At 43.7% G+C, this 20,819-nt stretch overlaps 2 protein-coding genes across 8 annotated transcripts in view; one reads left to right on the top strand and one right to left on the bottom strand.

Annotated features, from left to right (window-relative positions):
• The window catches only part of Luzp1 (leucine zipper protein 1), a 77,639-nt gene extending 72,663 nt beyond the window's left edge, over positions 1-4,976 (top strand). For 2 of the 4 annotated variants that reach the window (XM_041651060.1, XM_041651061.1), the window contains exon 4: positions 924-4,976. In XM_041651060.1, the coding sequence (XP_041506994.1) occupies positions 924-1,079 (156 nt within the window). In that variant the 3' untranslated portion in view covers positions 1,080-4,976. The remainder of the gene's footprint in view (positions 1-923) is intronic. The other 2 variants (XM_041651063.1, XM_041651062.1) reach the window with 2 other exon arrangements.
• A 1,772-nt stretch (positions 4,977-6,748) lies between these two features.
• The window catches only part of Kdm1a (lysine demethylase 1A), a 51,338-nt gene continuing 37,267 nt past the window's right edge, over positions 6,749-20,819 (bottom strand). Inside the window, exons 10-21 of one of the 4 annotated variants that reach the window (XM_041652678.1) lie at positions 19,737-19,748; positions 17,313-17,455; positions 16,664-16,754; positions 15,088-15,222; positions 14,388-14,461; positions 13,713-13,824; positions 12,280-12,412; positions 11,375-11,562; positions 10,706-10,820; positions 8,782-8,909; positions 8,126-8,272; positions 6,749-7,264 (exon numbers count right to left, since the gene is read on the bottom strand). In XM_041652678.1, coding sequence (XP_041508612.1) covers positions 7,079-7,264; positions 8,126-8,272; positions 8,782-8,909; positions 10,706-10,820; positions 11,375-11,562; positions 12,280-12,412; positions 13,713-13,824; positions 14,388-14,461; positions 15,088-15,222; positions 16,664-16,754; positions 17,313-17,455; positions 19,737-19,748 — 1,464 coding nt within the window. In that variant the 3' untranslated portion in view covers positions 6,749-7,078. The remainder of the gene's footprint in view (positions 7,265-8,125; positions 8,273-8,781; positions 8,910-10,705; positions 10,821-11,374; positions 11,563-12,279; positions 12,413-13,712; positions 13,825-14,387; positions 14,462-15,087; positions 15,223-16,663; positions 16,755-17,312; positions 17,456-19,736; positions 19,749-20,819) is intronic. The other 3 variants (XM_041652680.1, XM_041652679.1, XM_041652681.1) reach the window with 3 other exon arrangements.

Raw genomic sequence — 20,819 nt, 5'->3', positions numbered from 1 at the left:
ATGTCTGTGTACCAAGTCTGTTCCTGGTACCACAGAGGCTAGGAGAGAGTCAGACACCCTGGGACTAGAGTTACTGATGGTTGTGAGTTGCCATGTGGATGATGGGAATCTAACCTAGATCTTCTGGAAGTGTAGGCAGTGTTCTTAACCATCGAGACTTCTCTTCAGCCCATACTAGCACTTTTTTAAAAGGAAGGCGACAGTGGGTTAACTGGACAAGCTTGTCAATCTTTTAGGTTGACATTTGGCTTCACCCATTGTCCCTTAAAACAGCACTATGAACAGTACTGTCCTCACTTTCCACCTGTGAGTGGTAAAGATGAAGGTCACAGACAAGGTGACTTATTGAAAGTTGTCCAGATGAATAAACCCGAGTGCAGATTGGAACCTAAGATTCCTCTGTGGAATGCCTCTCTACCCTGGCTGCCTACCTTTTCTGCTCATACTCATTACTATTTGACAAAGAATATTGGCAAGGCAGAATTCCAAGAGTGGGGAGAAAGATGCTTATCTTAAGTCTTAAGGATTTGCTGAGGTCTCAGGGAGCTACAAGTCAGGGGACAGAATAGTATAAGAGGAAGGCGAGTGGCTTTCTCATAGATCATACACAAGAACTAAAGAGCTAACTTTCTCTTCAGCACACTCCTGCCATGCAGCAAGGAAGTGGCTCTCACATATGCCACCTGGGGTCCTGCTCCACGTCAGAGCCTAAAACAGGCTTCTGTTCAGTTAGGGCCTCTTGGTATCCTCAGTTCTTTATTTCCAAGGGGTTTTATACTGACTTGTGCCCCACTACCACAAAAAAAAAAAAAAAAAGTCTTTGCAGTTACTGTGTAATGTGGTGTCTATTCCAGGTGGGAGAGCTTACCAGAGTGGAAGAGACCCTGCAGCTCACTTTCTATTTGTGTTACTCATTGGCACAGGAGGAAGGGGAAGACAGCACATCTGTTATCAGCAGGCGAGTGCACAGCGCCTTGGAGCATTCTGAACTGCCTGGGAAGCAGGGGTTGCCAGAGCCTGAGCGAGTCTGGGCTGAGGAGCGACTACAGCCAGCCAGGCCTTACGCTGAGGAAGACTGAGCCAGCTAGGTGAAATCTGCTGTTTCTTCCCTTCTCCTGCTTCTCAGCTCCTCCCCACCTTTCCAAGGCCAGTTAATCAGGCTAGACACAAAGGCCTTGGCTGGGAGACTGTAGAGAGCCAGGCTATGGCTCAGGTAATTTTTGCCAATTGTCTGGATAGGATCAGAGACTACAAACCAGTCCTCAGGCCCAGCCTTCCCTGATGCATGAGTAGTCCTCTCTCGTCCCTATTTCCAAGGTAGCATGGACCACTCTCAGACCCCAAAATGGGAAGCAATAGAAACCCATCACCATATAGAGGCAGCCAAAAGCTCTCTTCTCTGCTCCTTGGTGAGCTGTTTGTATATCAAAGCCCAGCCCCTTTCGCCGTGTAGTTGATGCCGATTTGTCTCCTTACCATATCCAGTTAGCTCCTTGTTTGCCCTAAGGGGTCCCCCACTAAGAACCATCAGCCATCATTTCCATCTAGGGGGCTTATATTCCTGTCTGAGTTGTTGAGAATTTGGAAACAGGAAAAGGGTTTGTGCTGTGTCCCTTAAGTAATTATGGGATTACCCTTATGTTGAAGCTTCCCTGACTTGGCTTTTGGCTAACCAGTTTCTGGGAGGCAGAGCATGACACCAAATGGAATGACACCATCCTCCAACTCCAGCACTTGGCTCACCTTCCAAAGGCATCGGAAACAGATCTCACGCATCGCCTTTCCTGGGCACCAACATTGCTGCTGGCATCACCTCAGCTCTCCCCAGGGGCTGGAAATTTCAATTGACTTCTCATCATTCTCATCTTGGGAAAATCTCCTAGACCGAGCTGGCTGACTCAGCATACTCTGCCTTCTAGGAAGTGCCCAGCAAGTGGGAACGCAAACAAAACAAGTGGATTCCTTTAGTCACTCCACAAGCAATAGCTCCATGAAAGGCATGGACTGACTGCTCTCTCCCATTCCTCTTCCGCCCCATGGAGGAGGCCTCGCACTTTACCATGCTGACTGCTGATGCTCCATTCCCACAAAAGCAAGCCCTTGTGTCTACGAGTAGATCATTATATCAGTGATTTCATTGGAGGAAAGCCAGTATCTCTGCCTGTTGAGGGCCTCAGATTTATGCAGTTCAAAGTGCATTAAGCCTTTTAGGAAGGCAGATAAATAAAAAACAAACTTTTATCTCCTTATACCAACTACATGGGGAGGTTAAGAACTGTTTGCTTGTCGCTGGAGTTTTTGAAGCTTTCTTTCAGTTCAAAGGGATCCTCCATGGCTACCTTTGTGAAATTGATGTCATTGTCTTATCACTAGACTAGGAGTCTCGAAGCCACTTTCCCCATTTCCCCTGGCTTGTCACTCTGACCTTTGGCAAGTCATTGTCTTCTTGGAGCCTCAGTTTCCCCTATCTTTAAGATGAGTTTTGTTGGTTTTTCATTTGTTGCTCGCATGTGTGTACACACGTGCATGCTGGTATTGAACCTAGGACGTGGCATGCTAGGCAAGTGTTCTGCCACTGCTGCTTCACAGCTCAAATGAGTTCATTGGAGTGGATGACCTCTAAGGCCTTAACTTTGGTGTTCCAAACTTGTTTTCGCCATGCTGCGTGAGCTGACTCTTGCTTTTGGAAGGTGATGTTCATAGGAGGCTGGGGAATGTCTGCCTTCAGTTGTCTTCCTGGTCTTATACTTTCTCCTCATGTTTCTGTCATGGGGGTGAGCTCAGAGAACTCTGTAAGGCCTGTCTTCAGTCTGGGGTGAAGGGATTAGATTGGGTGGTCTCAGGTCTATGTGGCACCAGTGTCCCCCAGTGCCACGGTTCCTGGCTTTCAAGCTAGGTGCTTTCTCTAACAGATCTGTTTGATTCCTGTTTCCGTGCCTCTCCTGTGAATTTCCTGGCTACAGGGAAGACTCAGGACATCCTCAGGAGGACTGAGTAATCTCCTCCACCCTTACTCAGCACACACACTGGCACTATCTGCCCTTGTCTGCATCAGACAGACTCAGCCATCCTGCCAGGGTGTGAGGAGATCTACTGTGTTTGCTTTTTTGAATCCCCAGGGACAGGAACAACTTGCTAGCACTTCTGTTATAATGGAGTTTTGCTAACCCGAGGGCATTGCCATCTGTCTTGCCTCCACATCCCAACTTGATGTACAACTAGGATAGTGTTTTTAAGATCTGTTCCTGCTGCTGCTTTTGGGTCACTTGGCCAGAACTCCTTCCCTCAAGGCTACAACCTTTCACTTTCAGTCCCCCGCCACTCTCCTGTGCCAGTCGGCAGCCCTGAGTTCAAAGGAAGCAAACCTCTATGGCGGTCCACTGAAGAGTGTAGGAAACAGTCTGTGGCTCTTCTCTGCAGATAGAAATAAGGGCACCAAGCCTTTATATCAAAAGATAACGCCAATAATTTTTGTCTTTGGGTGTTGAACCCTGTATTCTGGTGCTGTAGCTCCTGGTGCCAAAGTCTGGATCTTTCCACGTTTTAGCAGCACCAACACCTGCTGCTATTTGAAATGTTCTGTGGAAAAGGGACAGCGGTGGGCTGCCATTTTGAAAATCCGAGTGCAATAGCATTTGATTGTAACAATTATTTCAGGATATTATTTCTTTAATCTGCACACTTTGTTGAACCGCTGTAAAGTAGATTTTATTTTTAAATGCCTTCAGCATTGCAGACAACAATATTTATACTAAGCAAGTGAAATTTGAAGGGTTTGGTTCCTCTGTACTTCCCGTGGAATTCCAAGGGTGGAAGGCACATCACTTCTGAAAAAAAGATCACCAAGATGTAACCTTTGGATCTAAGTTGGATGTTAGAGGAAGCCTCCAAATAGAAGGAAGATCCATAGTCAAACTGTTGTCTAATCAAGCCAAATATTCCCTTAGTCCCCATTAACAGGCCCACTTTTACGACAAGTGCTTCTCTTCAGTAGTATCGGTAGATGGCTGAATTGAGCCAGCAGGTGTGTATCCGAGAGTTCTGAGTTAGAAGAACTTGGTTCTAGAACTGCTTGGCTGAAGATGAAGAGCTGGTGTCCTATACCTGCTGCTGTTCCCTGCCACTTGGGTACTGAAACAGTAGAAAAGGCTGTAGGGCAGCAGGCAGGAAGCCATGCCAGGTCTGTTTCTGTGGCAGTGAAACAGTTCAGAGTATGAGTTAAAGGGATTTGTGTGGGGCCAAGGCTACAGGCAAGCTTGCACACCAGTCATCCCTCTCCTGCAGCAACGGCTGGTGTCTAGAGTAGTAATGGACTTTCTTGTCCTGGGCAGTGTCAGTTGTTAGATTTAGTGGGTCAGTAAAGAAGCAGGGACAGAGGCTGGCTCCCGGCTGCCTGTGTCAGCATGGGTTTTTTCCCTGACAAAGACTGCTTTGTAAGAGCTGCTTTCTAGGGATTATCTTTTGAACACCCTGAATGGGGAACAGGGTTCTCCTCAACACCTCAACCAAGGTCATAGGAAAGAGGTCCTATTTTCCTGCTGCTTCACAGCTCAGAACATGTATTGAACGGAATGTATTTTTAAGAGAATAAAGTCTATTTTTTGTATTTTAAAGATTGGGAGGGCTAGGAAGATAGCCCTTAAATAAACTTACGCATGATCGGCCCTTTACTGGGGCCTCAGCTCTGTCGGTCCATACCTGCTTGTCCAGGCAGGTGGCTCTGGCTTCACCTCTGCCCCTTGGAGTCTAGGTGCAGCAGCTTCTACATTCCTGCTCCAAGTATGGGACCAGAGAGGCCAGGAACTGCCTCTGGAAAGCAGGGCACAGCCACGGGCAGTGGCTCAGGGCTCCTTGGGTGCATGTGTATAGTTGAAGCTGCCTGTCTGCATGTGTCCTTAGGCTGTAATGCTCTCTGTTGGCTCTGCAGCACAATATTGTAACCAATAAAGCTCCCTCATTTCTATATGCTCCTTTGAGTCAGTGATGCCAATTTTGTCAATATAATTCCTGGAAACAGCTCTTATCTCTGAATTGGTGCTGCTGGTACGGAGCTTCACAAATTTAGGTAAAATACCTAGCTGTAATTTATGCTGTAAAACTGTTCTAACTGAACCAGAGTTAAAGCCAGCAGCTATAAGCCAGGTGGTGCTGGCGCACATGACTTTAATCCCAGCACTCGGGAGGCAGAGGCAGGCGATCTCTGTGAGTTCGAGGCCAGCCTGGTCTACAAAGTGGGTGCTTAGGACTGTTGTTACACAGAGAAGCCCTGTCTAGAAATAAACCAAACCAGCAGCTACCTCTTTGCTCTATTTTCTTTTTAGGCTTATCTATTGTCAAAGATAATTGTCGCGCCAGGTGGTGATGTTGCACACCTTCAGTCCCAGCACTTGGGAGGCAGAGGCAAGTGGATCTCTCAGGTTCCAGGCCAGCCTGGTCTACAGAATGAGTTCGAGAACAGCCACAACTACGCACATAAACTGTCTCAAAAAACAAAGTCCTGTTTGGAGACAGGGTCCCATTTGTAGCCAGCCCTGGCTGTCTTGAAACTCATAGGCAATCTTCCAGCCTCTGCCTCCCGAGTCCTGGGATTAAAGGTGTGCGTCACCACCACCACACAATAACACTCTTCAAAGAGCATCAGCCACTGAGCTGGGTGGCAGGCATACGCCTTTAACCCCAGGACTTGGGAGGCAGAAGGTGGAATTCTGTGGGTCTGTCAAGGCCAGCCTGGTCTACACAGTGAGTTCCTGGACAGCCAAGGCTACACAGAGAAACCGTGTCTGGAAAAAAAAAAAAATTAAAACCATCAGCCACTGACTGCAGGACCTTCGTGAACTCCCTTCGGAGTACTTCCAGCACCTCCCACTGCAGCAGTAACTTTCCATCACTAACACCATTTTTTAAACATTATTTTCTAGTAGTGTCACTTGGTGAGTCTAGGGGAAAAACCCCACTCCATTTTTTATCTAGCTAAAACACAATACAATGTTCTTCAATTGAACATCATTTAGAGCTGGGTATAGTGGTGTAAGCCTGTAATCCCAATACATGGGGAAGCTGAGGATCCTGAGTTCATGGTCATCCTAGGTCATATTAAAAAATACCTTATATAGTAGAGGAGACTTCACAGACACTATAGGAAGAGTTTTGAGATGTGTGCATTAGACTTGGGCTCTAAGTACTTTACAGTAGTAGCCTTACAGAGACAGTTTAACTGCAAGGTGGCTCCATGCCAATTAGTATGAAAAGTGAAAAACATGCCCTTAAGAATTATAATGGGGCTAGAGAGATGGCTCCATGGTTAAGAGCACTGAACCCAGATTTGGAGCCTGCACGGAAGTGCGTGGGCATGTGTGTAGTACATATAAACACAGGTCAGCAAGCATCAATGCACAAAACAAATTTTAAAGAGGAGCTGTCAGTGTAACTCAGTAGGAGTCCTTGGACCTAACTAAACATGTCTTTGACATGGCTTCCACCTTACTACAGTATGAAGAAAATATATATATATGCTACTGGGTCAAAGGTAGGATTTGCATTTCCGAGGGAGCAGCACTTGTCTACTATGCAAATAAAGCTTTAATTCAAAAGATCAAGCTAATTTTATGAGGCTAGAGAGATGATGGCCCAGTGGTAAAAACATACTGTTCTTGCAAAGGACCTGAGTTTGGCTCCCAGCACACACTGGATGGTTCACAACAGCTCTAGGGGATCCAAAGCCACTGGCCTCCATGGCCACCCACATAAGTGTACATACCCACACATAATTAAAAATAAATATTCATATAAAATTATTTTAAAGTTTTATTCTCAAAATATATTAAAAAAAAAGCCAAACACCGATAAATGAAGAGGATACCTCGCAGTACTTGCTTGTCTCAGTCTTTATGGAGACATCATTCCAGATTAACAGGTAAGTTCCTCTCTGTGCTGTCAGTCAAAGGAGCCAGCCTCTGCTGTCAAACTAGGAGTCCTGCAGCTGATGACAGTTCCTCAGTAGGATCGAGTATTGCTAGAAGAGCTCGCTTACATGGCAGATTACACATCCATTGGGCCTCTTTTTTCAGAACCATCTGTCTCACATGCTTGGAGACTGCTGTGCAGGGACACCTGATGTGGCCTGACGAGGCAAAGTGTACATGGCTCCCAAAAACTGGTCTGCAATCCTTCCTGCTTCTCGAAGCCCACTCAGCAGAGCACCATGGACTGTAGCTGGATAGTTCCGGATTGTATGTTCTCCAGCAAAAAAGAGTCGTGGGATTGGCTATTGGGGGAGGAGGGTATAGAAATCAAGCAAGTTACAGACGTAATTTATTGTGTTTGAATTGCCAAATTCCTGTTGACTTTTGAAGGCTGATCTACCACTAGTCAGGTTTACTCAAGTCTCTTGATCAGTTCGTGCTAGCTAAGATTGCCTGGACATCCTAAACTTTGAGCCATAGGGAGCAGGGCCTTCTAAAGCAGGAATGTGTTTGAGAGTAGATACCAAGTCTTTTGGGTTGTGATATTGAAAAATACTCTAGAACAAGGTCTAGCATATTCTACCTAAAAACTCCTCCCAAGCAACCCTACAAGCAGCCATAAAATTAGGTACAATTAAAAATAGGGTTCTAGCCGGGCGATGGTGGCACACGCCTTTAATCCCAGCACTCGGGAGGCAGAGGCAGGCAGATCTCTGTGAGTTCGAGACCAGCCTGGTCTACAGAGCTAGTTCCAAGACAGGCTCCAAAGCCACAGAGAAACCCTGTCTCCAAAAACAAAAACAAAAACAAAAAAAAAAAAAGGGTTCTAAAAAAAGTTTCTGTGCCCGTGGAGGTAGAAGAGGATGTTGGATCCCCTGGAGCTGATGTTGTGTGCTCAATTGTTTCTCTAGTCCCCAAACAGGACTTTTTAAAGGGGGAAAAGCTGAGCAAGAAGAGTATGTACTGACTTGAATATACTCTAGATTCTTACCCTTAGAATCTAGGCTATCTGCACTTACAAAGCCCAGCTATGAGAAATAGTACTTAATTCTGAAAGGATCTAAGAATGGACTAATGTCTAAAGGAACTAGCAATACCATTTCTACCTTGAGCTCTTAGTCTCCCCAAATAGGCCAGGCACAAATTTCTTTGTAGTTTCTCACCTGTGGGGCACCTGGAATAGAGGGGCCAGGAGTGATTGGCTGAGCCATTAAATCATAGTCATTTCCAGAAGATCCTGCAGCCACGTATGAATAGGAGCCCCGGGCCCAGGGATCGGCACGCCAGCGGGACACCACAGTCTCCTTGGGCTAGAGAGAAGAACCATGAGTATTACTGATAGCAGGAAAAAATCAGCCAATGCTGAAAAGTAGGCATAGCCCACGTAGAAGGCAAGGTGAGGGAGTGAGGTGATGGATGCTACTGCTTTGGACTTGGAGACAAGAAGATCAAATTGCTTCCTCTGGGACAAGCAGCACTTGACCTTTGCTCTTCATAAATTCACACTGCATTAATTCACGTTCTTAGGTTTCGTATTGCAGTTGGCTTGAAAAATAAGCTACAAGGAAATCCTCACAGAACTCCCCAATGTATTCAGAGTTCAGCTGCTTGTGATGTGACCCCACATACAAAAGAAAGCTAGTAGCTACAATTCTCTTAGGTCAGGTCATAGAGTCCTCTGAATGTCTTAAAGCTCCAAATGTTAAAATTCAGGTCAACTCAGCACATGTCTCCATTCTGACAAATATGTCTTGATCAAGAACATAAGCTGCAAACTTTAAAGGCAAACCTCAGTTCAATTGTCCACTCACTCACATACCTGTGGTACTGCACTGCTACCAAAAATCCCTTTGAGAATGGCCAGGCACCGGCCAACAATCACATCATCACTAATGTTCTCCATGATGCCAGCAGCTTCTCCTGCCACCAGGGCCAATAGTATTGGAGCTGAGGAAACAAAAAGAACAATTTCAGGGTTTGCCCATACTTTACTTGAAAGTGTTTTCTTAAAAGAACAGTCTTGTCAGGCCCTGCTTTGTTCTTGATAAGACATGTAGTAGTACCACACAGAGCTGGAAACAAGCCATTTTTCTGAACTCTGTCCCCAGAAACTGACCAATGGGCACTCCACGGCTTATGACTTCTAGGAGTCAAAAGGAAACTAACATTTCTGTATTTAGGTACAGAATTCTTAGTCCTGGCCACTTAAGGTGCTTCCACAGCTAGGCCAACATCTCTTCTACCTAGCTCAGACCCTTCATACCTATTACTACCCTTAGTCATCCATTTGGTGATTATATAATAAGCTTGCATGATAGCCCCAGGGCTACGTGGTTCCTGGGGGTATGAAAGATACAAATTATACTAGAGTTAGCAGGTAAATAACCATGCATACATAGAATCGTGACCTCTGATAAAGCTGTGACAGTACAGGATATAGTTAAGAGAATACAGGGGTTTAGTTCAGATTCTAGGCAATAGGAATGTGTGCCTTAAAGGCCTCTTCCAAATACATTCAGGCCAAGCTGTGAGGACTGAACAAAGCAAGCCAGACCGTGAAGAGATGCACAAAGATGCTCTGAACAACAGAGCTGGGAACAGGGTAGATGGGGAAGATGGGAAGGGCAATATTATGAAGGGCTTAGTAGCTTTGGCAAATCTGTTTCCCTCTTGCAATACAAAGTAATCAACAAATGCAAAGCAATTAACAGAAGTAGGAATATCAGTAATCATTAGCAACAGCTATGGGAGGTAATAGTGGCCTGGACAAGGTCATGGGTGGTGGATAAAGAATGCTGGGGCAGAGAGGAATACCATCAGGCTGGTGCTGTGAGAACCAGACAGCCTGGATAGAATGGGGGGAAAAAACATAGCACCACCTCAGTGCATGACTGCCTCTGTATCAGGTACAGAATGACACTGGGTCAGAAACATGCACAACTGCTTGCTGCATGGGAACTACCTGTTTGTTCTTCACTGGGAATTAAATACACTTACTTAGTGCTTTAGTTAACTGATTAATAAAGTAATAATATGGGAGATAGAAACATAAACACATTTTTAACAGTCCCTGGCCTGTGCTGTTGGGTGCGATGCTTCTTCATTTTTACATGTTTTCTTCAAAACACTTTGAAGGGATTTTTTTTTTTTTTTTTGGAATTTCAGTTAAGGAAAAAAAAATAAGGCAGATATATAAGAAGACTCCTGGGGCTGGAGAGAGATGGCTCAGTGGTTAAGAGCACTGGCTGCTCTTGCAGAGGACCTAGGTTCAATTCCCTGCACCCACACGGCAGCTCACTACTGTCTGTGACTCCAATTCCAGGGGACTGGACACTTTCACACCAATGCACATAAAAATGTTTTAAAAATTAAAAAAAAAAACCTCCCAATATTCCTAATTCTCTTTTTCTATAAAAGAGTAATATTAAGAAAACAACCCAGGGGCTGGAGAGATGGCTCAGAGGGTAAGAGCACTGACTGCACTTCCAGAGGTCCCAAGTTCAATTCCCTCATCAGAGTTACGGATTCAACACCTCTGGACTGTATAAGTCTCCATTGCCGGGCGGTGGTGGCGCACGCCTTTAATCCCAGCACTCGGGAGGCAGAGGCAGGCGGATCTCTGTGAGTTCGAGGGCAGCCTGGTCTACAAGAGCTAGTTCCAGGACAGGAACCAAAAGCTACGGAGAAACCCTGTCTCGAAAAATCAAAAAAAAAAAAAAAAAAACCCACTAGCAAACAGTTACCTTTATATAGGTTCCAGAAAAGGAAGAGCTCGCCCCTGCTAGCAGTCGTACTGCCAACATGCCCGAACAAATTGACGCTTGGATCCCAGAATACCCGGTCAAAACACAACACCACCTACCACAGAAAGGAAGCATATGAGCTAGCCTCAGAGAGATGGCGTTCTGTAAGCATTGCTGTGACCTTTCAGATCATTCTTAGACTTATTAACCACTCCTAATCCACTTTCATTTTTTCTTTTTTTTTAAAGATATATTTATTAAGTATACAACATTCTGCCTCCACGTATGCCCGCACACCAGAGGAGGGTGCCAGATCTCAGTACAGATGGTTGTCAGCCACCATGTGGTTGCTGGGAATCGAACTCAGGACCTCTGGAAGAGCAGCCAGTGCTCTTAACCACTGAGCCATCTCTCCAGCCCCTAATCCACTTTCAGTGCCAAAGAGAAATCCCCATTACATTAGTTCTGATGGATTTGTGACCTTCAGCAGGTTTATAACAAGAATAAGTACCTGAATGCTATATTATAGAACCAGGTACTGAGTTATATGAACTACCAGGCTTCTGGCCTGGAATCACAGGCTGAGGATCACAGGCAAACATGGCTATATGCCGACCCCATTCCTCACTGATGCTGTTGAACACTGACAGAAAGGGGAGAGCACATCACCTTGTTGAGGTTGCCGAACCCCATCCTTTGGACTGCGGATGTTTTCCACTCTGGAAGAGGTGGCACAAACTGAACAGCTGGTGGCTGCTGCTTCAGCACTCCCAGGGGAAGGGTACAGAGAACCGCATCACACTTATAGATAAAGGTTTGACTTGTGGAGCGCGTATTCACAGCAATCACTTCACATCCTAGAGAAAGCAGGAAACTTAAATGGCGACGAGGATGGACTCAATGAGGAACTGATCATGGAGGCCAACAGGATTAACGTGCTATTTAATTTTTCAGACAGGAAAACAGAAGTGAGCCTAAGGCTGCCAGGATTTAAACCCTCAGTCAATAAGAAAATCTTGATGGCCCCATCCTACACTAGCAATATACTGAACTAAAGTGGTCACCTGCTCACTAAGGGTGACAACTTGAAGACTGTGGCATAAACCCTCACACTGGAGACACTACTTGACCTCTAAGTTAACATCAGAATTATATCACTATTATTTTACCTAATGTTTTTTAAATAGTAATACAAATTTATTAACAATGAGAATAAAAACATAGAATACACTCCACAAAAGAATGGGGTGGCAGATTAGCCCTAGTATGTTTTTATATGAATACTCATACACCTATATATACATCTATCTTTTTTGATCAATTCATTATAAATATAATTATGAATTCTCTGAGAATATGTATGGCATGTCTTAAGTATGATAGCTAATCCAGGCCCACTTTCTGGAGAGACAGAATGAAGACGATATTGCAGTTTCTGTCACTCTGCCACCTTATTTACCAAAGTTTACAATTCATGGGCCATGCAATCAAGTTACAAAAAAAAAAGTTGTAAAAAACTAGTCTTGTTTCAGGGAAAAGTGCTCTCTCTACCTTCCTACAGTCCAGACACATACCTGAGGCTGTGTAGCGAACCTGTCGCACTGCTGTATTCAGTTTAATGTCCAAGCCTTCAGCTAAAGCCACAGGCACACATGAGTAGCCATTCCTTACTGTCAGGTGACTGCCAGTAAACTCAAAGTCATCATCCTAACAAGGACAAAAAAAAGGTCTATTACCATATTTTTTAAATAAAATTTACGCTATGTCATTTGTACTGAATTCTATATGATAGTGTTGAAGAGCACAAGCTTGTAGACTAGTCAATTTTAAAAGTTTTTATGCACATGGGTGTTACCTACATGTAGCTTATGTGCCATACACACGCAGTGTCTGCAGAAGCCAGAAGAGGGTGTTGGATACCCTGGGACCAGAGTGACCCACAACTGCCACGTGGGTGCTAGCAATCAAATCCCAGGTCCTCTGTAAGAGCAGCTGTGCTCTTAACTGCTGAGCCACCTCTCCAGCCCCAAACAGTGTTTTAAGACCACAATTAAACAGTTACTAAGCTTAAGTAAAAACTACTGACTGATCTGTTTTTAATCTCCAGGAAGAAGTTTTTAATCATTCCTAGATAATTATTAGCACAATACTCTACTACCAAGTCCAGGCCATCCAAAGAGACACACACAGGCAACCAGAAAGCACAAAAGCAGATCCATTTACCTTTTTTTTTCTTTCTTCTTTCCAGTTTTTCAAGACAGGGTTTCTCTATTATTCTGTGTAGCCCTGGCTATCCTGGAACTCACTTTGTAGCCAGGCTAGCCTCAAACTCACAGAGATTGGCCTGACTCCCTAGTGCTGGGATTAAAGGCGTGTGCCACCACCACCCAGCTCACTCTTAATATTAAGAGCACCTTCACTAATAGTACCCCAAAGACAAACATAACACATAACCCCATCAGTGCACCAGTGATGATTTAACAATCTGTGTTTATCTCTACAATGGAATTGTAATTAAAAAAAAAAAAGAGTGATACACTACCTCAAGTCGAGTCAACCACACAAAGACAACATACAATGAAACCACAGAACAAGCTGAAGCAGGATTGGGAAGAGGGATTATGTGCAAAAGGGCAGAAGAAAACTTTTCAGGATGATGAATGTTTCTTTTGTTTTGGTTTCTTAAAGACTAAGCCCTCACTGTGTAGGCCATGCTGACCTTGAACTTATTAATTTTTCTGGCCTAGCCTCTAAAGCACTGGGATGACAGGAGTGGACTACAACTCCACGCTAAAATGTTCTCTATCCTAACTATGGTGGTAGATCATGACAAAGCAAGCTTGGCTAATCAAGCTGCTTGCTCAAGATATGTGGATTTCACTATGAGGAAATACTAGTTCCTACTGAAGCTGTCTACGAGCACACACACACACACACACACACACACACACACACACAGAGTAGTCCTCAAATATGTGCAACTCAATAAATGATCAAGAGCTCTTACCTGATCCCAATGTTTAAGAGAGAGGGTAGAAAGAGGTGTGGCGTTGGCAAATTCAAGATTTGCAAAATGCCAGTCAAGTATCTGTCTGTCTCTTGATGAGAGATATACATCACTGAAAAAATAAGGGAGTAGAGTTTTAAAAAGACATCTCTGCTAGTCTCCATGAGTTCACGTGGATGGTCTCAGCCAATCTGGACTCTAAGCTGGGGGCTGGGACTGTGCCTTATATGTAAGTCACCGAACAGGCTCTCCCTTGTATTACTAACTGCTCTGTCCCTGATGCTCAGAGAGCACGTCAGCACTGCCTGAACCCCAGTAGAAATAAAGTTCTAGTCTCCTGAATCTTTTGAGTGTAAAATAGTAACTTTTCTTAAAATCACACCCAAGGACAATTTCCATCCAGGAAAGCTTTATCTCAATACCAGGTTTTGTAGAGAAGGGTTAATTTTAGACAGAGGCATCTTGACACAAGTCCAATCACAGCCCTGTATCCGTAAACATGTTCCCTTCATCACATCAAACACCCGTAATAAAACCTCATTGTTTTGTCACCTTCCTTCCAAAATGAACATGAGAGAGAGAGAGAGAGAGAGAGAGAGAGAGAGAGGGAGAGAGGGAGAGAGGGAGAGAGGGGAGAGAAGCTGTTGTTCTTCATGTCTGGTTTCCTTTCCTTACCTTGGGGGATTTGCTTCCAATTCTTGAAGTTTTTCCTCTAGCTTTCCTTGTGTTTCAGCTAATTCATCATATTCCTAACAGAAATAAATAAGCAAACAAACAAATGTGATTTAGCCTCAGGGTCACATATTTACCTTGTTTAGATGTGATGCATTTCCTGCTCAGACCACATACACAAGGTGTGACTGATTCAACTGAAAGCTGGGTCAAACCTCAGGGGTTTTGTTGTTGTTGTTTTTAATCCTGTAAACAAGCTATGAATCTGGGATAAAATGGGGCAGGAGGAAAATGGTAAACACACTGGAGTGCTCCCAACAGGCAAGCAAAATCGCACAAGCTACCATGCTGTCAGCTCCTCTCGTGGCCCTGGTGTAGGATTCCTTACAAACAGTTCGTTAAGTCTCACAAGGATTCTCCAAGCTACTTATCACCAATACCACACTGTAGATGAGGTCACTACAAAGGTCAAGGGGCTGGGGACACTGTGTGAGATACGAAACCACAGTGTGACTTCAAATCCACATGTCAGGGTAACAATTGTGAAGGAAATAGCAATCTCACCCCATACTGAGGAATTAACTCTCCATGGCTCTTTAGGTACCTAACCATCTTCTACATAGCACACTGCCATGGACTACAGCTTTGTCTTTTCTCGGTGTTACCACCTCTATACTTCTTTTCAGGGCATAGTGGCACTGACCTTGCAGAGGGCAGTCAGGTCCCTGTGCTTGCTTTTCACTAAGAACTCCGCTGTAATATCTCTGGGCGGCTTCACTTCGGATGCTTCTTTGTATTGTTGATGGAGTTCTTTAATTTTCTCCTTCAAATTTACCATCTAAGATGGAAAGTAAAAAAATTTCATTTTAGCCAGTCGGTGGTGGCACACGCCTTTAATCCCAGCACTTGGGAGGCAGAGGCAGGCAGATCTCTGTGAGTTCAAGGTGAGCCTAGTTTATAGAGTTCCCAGGTAAGCCAGAGCTACAGAGAAATCTGTCTCATAGATAGATAGGTAGACAATTTTTTTTCAGGTTAGATAGCAGTGTAATCTATTTCCAAAATACACATGCCCTTGGCATTGTCTCTCCCTATACAATGTTATAAAAGATCCTTGGAATTTCTGAATACCTCGTTCTGTATCATGCTATTTGTAGGGAAAAAGTTTAACAGAGGTTTCCACAACACTATCAGATAACTAAAATTCCTGTCTTACAAAATAACAGAGAGGGAAAAAGAGTATTCCACTTAAGAAAAAAATACTAAAACAATCTACCATCAATTTAAGTTTATTTTGGGAAAACAGTTGTCATTGTTTTGTTTTGGAGACAAGAACTCACTAGGTAGCCCACGGCTTAAACTCACAATCCCTCTTGCCTTAGCCTCCTAGGTGTTGAAATAGCATAGGTTCATCACTATGCCCAGCTTTGTTCCTTTTTTAAGTTTACTTTTATTTTATGTGCACTAGTGTCTGCCTGCATGTATATCTATGTGAAGGCATTAGAACCCCTGTAACTGGAGTTACTAACAGTCTTGAGCTGCCACACGAGTGCTGGGAATTGAACCTGGGTTCTTTGGAAGACCAGTCAGTGCTTTTAACCACTGAGCCACCACTCCGGCCCCCTATTCCCTTCTTTTAAACATGTAAAAGGTCAAATCATCACACAAAGAACTTTATGTGATTCATTCCTAATGTTAGTTTTTTTCAGGTACCAACAGGGTGTTGAAGTCTGGCCCACTGATGTCTGCTAACTCTCAATTCTCAACCACTCTTCATTCCTTGCCACAGTCCATACAGAGGTGGGCTGGAGCTCCTAGTGTGACAGGAAGCTTAACAAGAGTGAGGTGTCGTCCCCCCCCCCCCCGCGATGAATCATTTCTCCCTAAGCTGACATCTTTTACAGTTGGTAGGATCAGAAAACTACGACTGTATCTGAATTATCTGGTACCTGGAACTCAGAAAGTGATGACAGAAAACTCAGTTAGGGAATGGAAGTGGAAATAAATGTTGGCATTTCGAGAGAAATAATTATGACAATGAATGAGCTGACTTCTTCTTCATCAATGGGTACTTGGTTCCAGTACAGCTGATCTTGCTCTAACCGTAGACCTCAGTAGAAGTGCTGACAACCAACTGTAGTTAGGGAGGGTACGTATGGGGGACAGCTGGGCCATGCTTCTCCATGGAGAAAAACTCCAGAAAGGCCTTGAACATTCCTAAGTGGAAGGAGTACCCTTGTTTTCACCTTTTGGCTATAGGAACCATGAATGCAGAGCTCTACCTTATTAAGAAGCTCTTTCAACTCCTCCTGCGTTTTCACTATCTTCTTCCAGTGTTCAATCTGTTCATCTTTGACATGCTTCTCCTGTAGCCTGTAAAGACAACGCAAGTGACCCAGCCAGCTCTATAGCACAAAACATGCGCCCAGCCAAACACCTGAGGACCAAAGCCCACTGACTGTCTAATGTTCAGACAAGAGAGTTAGCTGATTATTGGTTTCCTGACCTATGAGATAAATAACACGCATTTTAGACCTGAAACTGGTTTTGGGGATTCTATAATTATTTTAAAAATTATTTTAAATGTTTTATTTTGGAATTCATTTTATTTTTTAAAATTTATTTTTATTTTGTGAGTGTTTCATGTACCTGCAGAGGCAGGAAGCAATGGAGTGTCATATCCTCTGGTACTAGAGTGACAGACTGTTATGAGCTGCCACATGGGTGCTAGGAACTGAACCCAGATGGTTTGAAGGGGCAGCCAGTGCTCTTAACCACTAAGCCATCTCTCCAACTCTGACTTTGGAATTTAAGCATTCATATAAATATATGTAAAAATTAGCTCAAATAAGACTTATGAAAAACTTAAAGAATAAATAGCAATCTGTAAAATGGAATTCACAGTATGATAAACAGTTTCTAAATACTTACTGAATGACAACCTCCAATGCCTGGCCAAGGGATACAGGTTTATTATTGAGGACGTTGAAGTCTAGCTGGTGACTAAGGTAAGAAGTGGCTTCTAGCAACCGGTTAAATTCTTGTTCTACCATTTCATCTTTCTCTTTTGGAACCTGAAAATATGAAGTATAGCAGAGTTGATCCTTATCAAACTACTCCCAGTCATTCATGAACACACAAAAATGTTCTACAGTTTAAGAGGCCAAAATATGTATTTCAAAGGAAAACCTTTGAGGACAATGGTTTGACTTTTTCTATGAAGTGGTTAAATCCATTTAAATGAGATATGAAATGTTTCAGGCCTGAAATATTTCCCTCTCTCCCACTTGTTCCCTCAGAGCAAGGACTCAACCTATAGTAACAGCCACAAGACCTGCACTGGCACTAGCTGCAGTTCCATGAAGCACAGGTACACTGCGCTGGGCTGACATGCAAGGACACACTAGAAAAGTCCCAGAGGACAAAGACTATGATCATACACCTGAAGACCTTCCAAAATAAGAGCCAAATGAGAAGAAGAGGCTCAAGTTATCTGTTTTGTTCAAAGATGAAAGAATTTCAAGGGACAGTAGGAAACGGAGAAGTCAAATTCATGGCATTAACAATAACACATGAGCACCTTACTCTTTTACATAGTAATAATGGATTCTCATCTTCAGAGTTGAATGTCAAAGCTCTTAGACTAGGAATAACTGAGTTACCAGAAGTTGCTGTGGTAGAGGAAGGGAGCAACTCCGACGCAGCCCTCCGGCTGACCTAGACTATTCTGTGCGGTCTACTGAGAGCATCAGTTCCTCATTCCTCTGCTGTATCTCAGCTTTGCTCAAAGTATTCTATCTGCACTTCAGTCCACTGCTGGATTCACGGCAACAGTGAGAAACAACAAAGCATGTCTAAGATAAGCATCTTTTGCCAGGGTTGGGCACGAGTTGGAAAATGGGATTTAAAATACAGACTTTGCAATCAACCTAAAGTAGGGAACGAGAAAACAAAGCATTAAAACAAGCTCCAGTAAACACCACGCCTGAGGTGTTTGGTAGGAAGTGGCTACTGACAAGATCACCATGTAAGAGGCCACTTTCAGTGCAAACATTTCCACTTTGCACTTACAAGTACACGGAGGAGGGAAGCACTAGACAATACCCCTCACAGGTAACCCCACGAGATTGGCCACTGGTGTGGCAAAGATGACCTGTCAAAACAGGATAACCTTTACTAAAAGAGAAAGGGAAGAGGGCCGAAGCAGCCTGCTTTGGATCCGTGAACACAATAGATACAAGTGACAATCAGTCATGCTTAATGCCTCAAGGACAGTGGAGGCTCTCACAGAGAATTAACTACTTCCAGACTAAAAGAAATCTAAACTCCAGTAATCTATGTAGAGAAATGAGGCAGAGAACCAGACTTTAGATGCTTGGTGTCACATGAATTACTGTAATTGCAGGGGCTGGTGATCAGAGTTATCTGGTCGACCCATTTCCACAGTGAAAGAAGAGCTCTTGGTGATGGTTCTGCTTGCTCTGACTACACCTATTAGAGCTGTTCAGAAACCTTCTTGCCATGAATTTCATTCACATTCTCATCAGTTACTTTTTCTCAGAGATGTGATGGTCATGTACAGAGTAACTCAAAATGAAGTCCTGCCCAAGAACTTGCTATTCCCAGTGCAACCCTGCAATGTGCTACAGAAGATGGTTCTAGTACTCAAGTTAGCTCTCCTTCCAAAAAAAGAGACAATCACACTTCAATACAAACTCTACATAGCTGTGCAATGTCAACTGCAAGACGGCTTTTCCTGGAAGTTTCTATGCAGTTTTCTAAAAATGCCTCACAAGAGGATGCTCAAGCAAGAGGGACTAGACCACATATGCCTCTACTATGGGGCGGAATGTGCCAAAACACGAGAACGCAAATGGGACAGATTAAAGCTCTTCTAGTGCCAACTGGATGGCTTGCTTCAGACAAGCTTTAATCTTTGCAGTTAGGGTGACAGTCACATAAGAAAGTTCATACTGAGAGATACCCAGCACTCAGGTTCAGTAACTGGGTCTAGGGTGGTGGTAGAGAAATATTTAAAGGGACACTGTCAAGGTTAGAGGGACCAAATTGACCTTTTGTTTCTTCCCTCTATATTTCTGAGCAGCCTGCTTCATTCATTACACTTCCCCCTTTCCCACCCACACTCCCCACAAAAAAAACTGATGTTTTACATGCGCTTTCAATGACAAAAACTCAAACAGCACCATCCCAACATATAGGCGCAACTCTACAACAACAAACCAGTGTGAATGTGTGATGGAGAGGATCATTGAAAGGAAAAGATTTAAGTGTTAAGCTTTTAATGGGTTACTGTAAACAGTGAAGAAAATGATTTGAAAAATTATGAAAAAATACCTTGACAGTGTCCTTTTAACCAGTGCAGCAGAGGGAGAAATAAACTGTAAATAACAGCCCAACAGCCACGTCAAGTTTAGTTTTGTATGACAGCAGTAAAATCAAGGCTTTAAACACACAGCATGACAGAAGCATTCTGTTAGCTTAGAAGCTGCAACCGCTGGAGAAATAAGGAACAGACTGTACAGAGACCAAAATGGGAAAGTCAAGGCATAGAAATGGCCAGGGGGTGGGGTAATTTAAAAAAGGCAGGGGGTGTGGTGGTGAAAAAGCAGCGATTAACAAAAACAAAACTCAAAGAACAGAAAACACAGAACAGTAACAACAAAATCAAACAAATAAAACTCAAACCAAAGGAGTACTGCCACATCTGACTGACACCAGATAACAAGACTGTATGCCCAGTACCCACTTAGACCCAAAGCTCAGCTATGAGATTATGTGAGGCAGTCAGCAACCAGGCCCATCCATTTCTGCCCAGGTGAGCAATTACAGTGATGCTAATGTTGCCAGTGCAACCAGGGGGAAGTGCTGAAGTTGGGCTGTTCTCCATTAATTTTAACATTTCAATTGGAAATGAGTATATGGAAGATGGTAAACAGCATACGTGTCACTGGCAAACCAGTATTGCTCAGGGAAAACCCAAATGTGTTTGTAATGCATTAAGATATTGAATTCATTGTTAAAAGGCCAATTACAAATGCTCTATTTTATATATCCAACAATTAAAACTTTCACTGTCAAGGCAAACACAGAAGCTCAACAGTCTAGCTGCCCATGTAGGACCACAGAGAATAGTGAGCTAGCTTAGAGATCATTGTCATTATGTTTTAATAGTTTAACAGGTGCTAGGGAGATAAGCTGCTTAAGTTTGGAAAGTGCCTGTCACACAAATGGAGGACCTGAGTTCATATTCCCAGAATTCACATAAAAACATAATCCAGTTCAGGGGAGGCAGAGACAGGACAATCCCTAGGGCTTGCTGGCCAGCTAAAACAGCTCAGTCAGTGAGCTCCAGGTTCTGGGAGAGATCCTGTCTCAAAAATAAGGTGGAGAGTGAGAGGGAGACAACACCAACCTCTT

Source organism: Microtus oregoni, unplaced genomic scaffold (assembly GCF_018167655.1).
Source record: "Microtus oregoni isolate MIOR12 unplaced genomic scaffold, Mior012 000005F_ref0000423, whole genome shotgun sequence".
NCBI lineage: Eukaryota > Metazoa > Chordata > Mammalia > Rodentia > Cricetidae > Microtus > Microtus oregoni.
Note: the sequence above shows the minus strand (reverse complement) of the source record. Positions and strands in the feature narration are given on the sequence as shown.